This window comes from Macadamia integrifolia, chromosome 6 (assembly GCF_013358625.1).
Source record: "Macadamia integrifolia cultivar HAES 741 chromosome 6, SCU_Mint_v3, whole genome shotgun sequence".
Classification (NCBI taxonomy): domain Eukaryota; kingdom Viridiplantae; phylum Streptophyta; class Magnoliopsida; order Proteales; family Proteaceae; genus Macadamia; species Macadamia integrifolia.
In genome coordinates, this window is record NC_056562.1 from 28,529,270 (window position 1) to 28,537,060 (window position 7,791).

Consider the following 7,791-nt stretch of genomic DNA (forward strand, 5'->3'; position numbering starts at 1 on the left):
GGTTTGGTGCGTGGTGGGGTAGAGATTGAAGGAAGTTTATTGAGAAGTTTCATAAGGATTGCTAGAGTTCGCTACTGGAGATTGAAAGGAGTCATTAATTCCAGTCCCAAGTATTATAGTCAGAGACAGCCAAACAACAGTGCTAGTTCACAGGCAACCAAATTGAGATTCCTAGAACAAAATCTAGCATGAAAGTATTCAAAAGAACAAGGTGATTATGTGCAAGCTCTCCAAGAACCATGTATGGATACTTCACATAATTGGTTCATGGTTTCTTCTTGAAATTTTTACCTACTTGACTCTTCTCCTGTTGTCTTCCCTCCTTAAGGGTGGTTGAAGGTTCCCCCCCCCCCCCCCCCCTCCCCCCCCCTCCCAACAAAAAAAAATGATAATAGTCCTCAATTATGTCAAGGAATTTGTGAAGGAAGGCGACAACTTCTCCCTTTAAGAACTTGATAATTAATTGGGAATCTACTTCCAAAATGATGTTATCTTTTAAGAGATGAATCAAGAAGGATATATATCATCCAAAGAAAACCAGATTGCACTAAAGAAGAAAGATATCATAACAAAAATAGTGGTGGTGGGGCGGGTGGGGATATAGCTAGTGATAGGAGTAGAAGAGTAAAGAAGATGGAACCAATTACCTGGGAAATTTGTTGTTCTTGACGGCCTTCTGTCCATATTTCCTCCATCTATATCCATCGTCAAGTATATCAACATGGCTCCTTGTTTGGAACGCATATCTGGGCTTTCTAACCTTCTTCTCACCTTTCTTTTTACCTGCTTTCATCTCACTCTCAGACACATTAGAGCCGGTCCCCCCGTTGGAAGAAGCGTTTCTAATCGATGGTTGTGATGAACGTAAGACATCTGTCTGATCATCTGTCTTCCATCCTTGAAACCCAGTTGGGTTGTCTACAAAAGCATGAGATTTTACCATATTTGAAGAGAAAGGAGAAGCTGTTGCTGCTGTTCCTGATGATGATAATGATGACGAAGAATAAGGGAAGAAGACTGGGTAATTTTCCATGACAGGCAGAGAGAGCATAATAATAAGGAGATAAGGTGAGAGTTTGGTTTTTCTGTTTAGATGTTGATAGGGAAGAAGAAGAAGAGGGCAACAAGGAGAGAAGATAAGAGTTGGGTTTTCCGTTTAGATATTGATGGAGAAGAAACGATGGTTGATATAAGTGACTATATATATAGCTAGGTGGGTGGGGTCAGAATGGAAAAACAAAAGTGGAGGCGGCTATAATGGCCAGCGGTCCAATTTCACTACGGTTGGAGCGGCCCTGATATAGACACACACAGAGGTGGAGCAGATAGGGTATGCAGCGCAGGGAATGGTGTCGTAAACGGCACGTAATCAAATGGGCAAGGTGAGAGAGGGAGAGAGAGAGGGAGAGGGGTCATGGCGGCTTATGATTAGGAATAAGACCCTAATTGTGAACAAAGTTGTAAAAAATAAGTAGACAACTTGTAATGGGGGACAAGTATCTATGTAATTTATTTCAATAATCTGGGATTGTTAGATAGAAAATTATATCCTTAAGCCGTCCATCACTGATCCGTGTACACTTCTTCATATATTCATTTGGGCTAATTAATCTCTTATATTATGAGACATTACAAGAAGTCAGAGAGAGGATCTACAAAGATTGTTGTATAGTACCATAGATTGTTGGATTTCGAGGCAGTTTCCCCTCACCACGGCTAGTGCATGCATCTTATCAAGAATGTCGGAGTGAGTATCTATAATATGGATGGAGTACAAGGTTGATTAAGCCAACATATACTTGAGATTATATTTGACTGCTATTTTGGTTTGGTTTTATTATTGCCGGTTCAATTCATTAAAAGGTAAAGCTAAATCATACTAACAATATACGATTGATTGGAATTTTAATGGGTTTGTCAGCTATATGGAGGCTGATTTCACATCGGTGGATAAAATACTTGGTCGGACTAATATAATTGAGTTCTCTCGTCTTATATCAACGGTATCAAAGTAGTTGATCCTTGATTTCTATCTAGTTATACCGTTAAGATTAATAGAAATCATCAATATTATCATAAGTAGAATGCCTTAGACATTAGTTCGAAAATATAATTATTTGACCTCAAGTCAATCAAATAAAGGAATATCCTACATCGATTCCATAAGAGACTTTAGTGAGAATGAATGTCGTTACCTATCATAAGAGATAAAGAATACACATACTAAACATGCTTCTTTGCCGAAATACAAGTAATTAGTGAGGAACAGTACAAACCCCCACCTATTATGCCACTAATCGCTTATTTCCTGGAAGATTCTTAAATGCGGGTAATTAGTGAAGAGGAGTACAAACCCATTAACTTTTTTTACCACTAATGGCTTATTTCTTGGTAGATTCTTCCTCTCATTTGGTTCCACTGTGTTCTAGATCGTCCAACACTTGGACTAAGATGTGAGTGTGTGAGAGTGTCTTACCAAACAAATGAGAGAGAGAGAGAGAGAGAGAGAGAGAGAGGGAAGGAAGGAAAGAGCTAGGAAGGAGCGGAGTATACCTGTACATGCGTGTGAGAATAAAGAGCATAGTAAAAGTGTATCTGTGAAGGAGGGAGCACGTGTGTATGACCATTGAAGATTCTGGGGATGTGAGAAAGTCGGGGGAAGCCTCGGACTTTGTGTGTCGGTTTACCCATAGTAAAATGTATAAAACATAAGCAACGAAGAATAAAAGAAACGGCTTATCAAAAAAAAAAAGAACAAAAGAAATGGAAGTTTTCGATCAGGATTTGTTTTGGCTGTGTCTGCGCAGCCTCTGTAAGCGCGCGTGTTTGTGGGTAACCGTTTGACTGTTGAACGTCCAACTCTCTTTGACTCGGTCAAACACCAGAGAAACCATTTATATCCCTCTTAGCGGAGGGGTTTAATAGACAGATTCATTCATAAATAGTTTATATTTTTTTATATGGGAGAGATAGTTAGTGTAGACCATTTAATATATGTATTATGGATAAAATATTGCTGCTTAATTGATCAGTATCACAGGGGGCCAATGGAAGCATACACAATATAGCATCAACATTAATAAGATTTTTTATTTTAAAAGGGGTGATCATAAATTTCGTATAAATAACACCACGTGATCAAACAAATTTCTTTTTTCCATATATTATTTTCTTCCATTATTGTGTGCTATTGACTCATTAGTATAGATAATTTTTTTGTACATACATATATACATACATTGAATATATAGAAAACACTTCCATTATCTCTTTTATGGTATCAGAATAGGTTCTAACCTCATCCATGTGTCCACAATACGTACTATTACATATGCAAGGAGTGTTGGGAGTTTAATCCCACACTAACTATCAATTAGTCCCTCGCCCCCTTACAAACTTAGGAGTCTTTCCACCTAATAATTCAAATTTTTGGTAAGGAAACTTCATATAGACCTCACGGCTAATTATAAAAGAGGGCTTTAATAATCACCACAATCTTTTTTCTTTGGCAAAAGTTTTCTTTCACCTTTGGAGGAGGAATAATCCCTAGGCTACTAGTGATCGGGTGATATCACCATAAGATAGAACTCTTATTCATCAACAATTTTCCACCCCTAGTTGATGAATTTGAAAATACTCTTCGCCTTAGTCATTTGATGATACAAATGGTTAGGAGTGTCAATCGATTAATTTCGACCAATTTTGATTTGGTATTATTGGTTTCAGTGTGAAAACAAGTGAGTCCAAAAAATTAAAAAATATAATTTTTAATGAATTTTGAGATGGTATTGATTTCTTATCAAATTATATCAATTTCAGTCCAAATTGATTTTGATGTCACAAAACTCTAGTCCAAAACATAATCCGAAAGATCATATCAGATACCATATCAGTTTCTATGGTTCTGAGCTAGGGTTTGACACCCCTACCGATAGATATGATAAGAGACTCTTCAGCAAAGGTGAAGGAAAATTCATTCATTTCCCTTATAATAAAAATGGAAAGTATAGCTTTTTTATTTTTGTTCATTTGGTAGAAGAAAGTCTAGCTTCACCCATGCCTACATAAATAACATAATGGAATATGAAGAAATATATTATAATCCTTCCACCGCTCCAAAGTCCAGATAGTTGCTAGTTTTGCTAGACGGAATAAGCTGGTCAAGGTTAGAATTTCTAGGACTTGGGTTGCCCGATTAGTCTGACCTTGCCTTACCCTTGTATACATTTATACAATTCTACATTCCATATATATGGATGTAACTAAATTATGGATTATTTATCAAAAAAATAATAATAATAATAAATTATGGATTAAGTACAATAATTTACAATTAATTTTAAATTATTAATTTAATGAAAACTTTAGTCCCCTAGTCCTCAAACACTTGATTATTTTACCTTACGGCTATGTTTGGTAGCCAAGAGAAGAAAAGAAAAGAAAAAAGAATCTAGAAAAGAAAAGAAAAGAAAAGAAATGGTGAGAAAATAAAAAGAATATATATGTTTGGTTACCAAGAGAACAAAAGAAAAGAAAATAAATAAATTCAAAAAATTTTGAATGTTAAGAGAGAGATAGACAAATAGGAAATCATTGTGTAATCATTCATTTTTTGTCTTATTATGTTTTCATGTTTTCTTGTGTTTTTTGCAATAAAACTTTTGAGGAAGCAAAAGAAAATTTCACAATTACTAAGATGAATTTTGAATTTGAAAAGGGAAATATTCTTTTGGGTGAAGACATACCAAGTGCACAGAAAAATTCTTAACCCAAAGAAAAAAATACAAAAAATGTATTTTTCTTTTCTTTTCTTTTCTTCTCTTGGCTATCAAACACAGCCTAAGAAAAAAAAATTGTTAATTCAATTAGAATCGATTGGTTATCAAAGTCTAAAATCAATCTTGGTCTGATACTGGGTCTAGACCAATTATTATTATTTGGATGTTCACATTGGTTGATTGTAGCCTAATCTATGTCCAATTGGGATCAGGGTTGATTAATTGTCTATATCAAGATTGGTCCATTATAGTATGATCAACTTGTTTATGACCTATTTGCAATATGTTTGTAGTCCAATTAACTATTTAAAGAGTAAGTATAGCCTCATTGAATTGACCCTATTATAGGTACTTTTGAAAACATTGGATTTCATTTTCTTGGATTTCAAACATAATCTTAGTAAAGTAAGATTTATTTTTGGTAATACTAAAGTAAGATTTTGAACATTCTTAAATGGGTTTATGAATAAAATCAACTTTAGGTGGACTTGGGTTTTGGACCTTTTCAAGATTGGGTGGGTTGGCAATTGGGAGAGCAAAGTCAGTCAAAGATGGATCATTTTCCAATTTTTCAGAAACCGGAAGAGTTCAATTCATCTCAACAAGGAACCAGAAGAAGAAGTGGTCTAACACGTGAAGGGCCCAGATCTCTGGTCCACCTACGACCCTGGCGCCTTGCACACGTAAGCTGTTGGAAATTTTTAAATCCCCAAATTCAATTTCCAACGCCATATGTGGCTATGGTCAAGATTTCAAATATGGACCTTTTGGTCAAACCATAACCTACTAAAATACTAATCAAATGGTTCTTTTCACTTTGTTCGACCTTCGCCGTCTAGTTATTATGTCACGTGGAATGATAATATTCCATTTTGGTTTTAATTATTCAGTAATAAAATAAAAATGATCTTAATTAACCAAGGGTATATTATATAATGATATGATAATTTTAATATTGAATAATAAGCTTAGAATGACCTGAAATGAATTAAATTTTATATAACAATGTGATTATTTTAATTTTGAATAATAGATCAAGGGTGAATTGAATTAGCCAAATGTATATTTCAGGATAATTTATAGATAAAAATTTTTCTACGAGTGGAGTGGATCCTACACTAAGGATTTTAAAGATGTGAGATTTAGCAAAAATTTTTATTTTTTTTGATAATATCATTCTCATCATTTTCTGATCTAAACATAGGAAACAAGTGCAAGATGAAGAAAAATAAAATTTTGTTAGAGTCATCAGGTTGAACTGGTCTTTGAGCTAGACTAGGTAGAAACAAACCCGATCTGATAAAGAAAGAAACTCAAATCCAGTTTTGATTTTGTCTTTAGGGTTTTTACTGGTTTGATTTCAGAATCTACAATGGAAACTGTTTGGTTTTATTCAATTCGTATTTTTTTATCGGATTTAATTGATTTGAATTGGTTGAATTTTTGTTTTTGACACTAGCATCCAAACATAATTATTGAATTCCAAAAATTAGAACCCAAATTGTGATTATGAGAAATTATCTAGAATTAATGATTCTCAATTATAAGTACGACAATGGCAATGAGTTGTTGTGTTAATCTCTTTGAGAATTAATTAAGGTGTGTGTAAATTGTCCTAGACACTTTGATTAATATATTAATTAATATATATATATATATATATATACACGACAAAGTCGTTTAGTCCGATCAAATATTAAAAAATAATTTTTCGTTTCTCTTATGCCACATGGCTTGAAGGGGAATCCGATCCCACATTAAGCAATCAGAAGACAAGATGGTCAAGACACATGTTTGACGGCGCACAAGAAACTAAAATCCGTTCATGGAAGGTGACTAACAATCAGAACATGTCATGCTTCCACCATACAACGTATCATTTGGCTTTATAAACTCTTTTTTTTTTATTAATTAATTTCATTTGATGCCTTCGGTCTTCCGTTTCACAATCTCTGATAATGAATGCCGCAAAAAGACACAATCTCCTCTCAGCAAGGAAAAAAAAAATATATATTTATCTTCTCAGTAAGACAACGGTAGATATGCTGCGTTTCTCTTTCTCCTTAGCGTTGACGAGGAAGATGGAGGATCCATTCTTTCAGTATACGTTTGAAACCTGAAAGAGTTTTCAATGGTGCACATCAGCATAAGGGAAAAGATTGTTACTTAGATAATGTAATTTTGTTGAAATTTGTTTCTCCATGTCATACTATTGAACTACAATCTCTCTCTCTCCATATTCAATTCACTTTCTTAGTTGATAGAATTAGCCTGAGTCGATAATACATTCTAAGAAATCATTCTGAATGCAGCTTTAATCTTCCAACTATGATCTTAAACATTTAGATTCACTATTTATTTAATGGACGAAACAACCCTATAAACTTGCATGGCATACTAAAGTGAACTGGGTTCTTTTTTCCTTATTTAACTTATGAGATTGAATTTCTTGTCCAATTGTGTAACATGCTCTAGCACCTCCTTGTATCTATCTCTCTTCTCTCTCCTACATAATCTGGCAGCATTTTTTATTCCGTAACATATATTTCTCATCTCATTTTCTCAGCATCGGCATTTTATGGGATTCGGACATTCCATTCCCTCAAGATTTGATATGTAAATAATGGTAAAAAGAATTGAAATATGTAGCTAAATTTGAAAGTTTTTAGAATTGCATTGTACATTTTTAAAAAAAAAATTGAAAGTGAGTTTGGTATGACTTCTTAGAACGCATTATCGACCTAGAATGCATACCAAATGCAACCTTTGTTTTCATATGAATTGGTAGACCTACTGCTAATAGTTAGCATAATTCTTCGTAGCTGGTGTTCTATCTTCATCACACTTTGCATATTCAAATGTCAATTCAAAGGTTGGAAATGTTGGATGGATCACCGTGTAATATCATTCACTCAACTAATTACTCCATCGATATCATCATCTTAGGTTTGTTTTTTGGTTGAAATTTTCTCATCTTAGTTGGACAGACTAATTAACAGAATGTGAAGTCATT

At 34.1% G+C, this 7,791-nt stretch overlaps 1 protein-coding gene across 1 annotated transcript; it reads right to left on the reverse strand.

Annotated features, from left to right (window-relative positions):
* Positions 1-647: 647 nt before the first annotated feature.
* LOC122080645 (probable WRKY transcription factor 75) lies at positions 648-1,166 on the reverse strand (the record flags this gene model as incomplete). The annotated part of the gene is given in 1 exon segment (XM_042647448.1): positions 648-1,166. A coding segment is annotated over 1 exon segment (404 nt), but the record flags the coding sequence as incomplete, so codon positions are not given.
* Between the last annotated feature and the right edge of the window lie 6,625 nt (positions 1,167-7,791).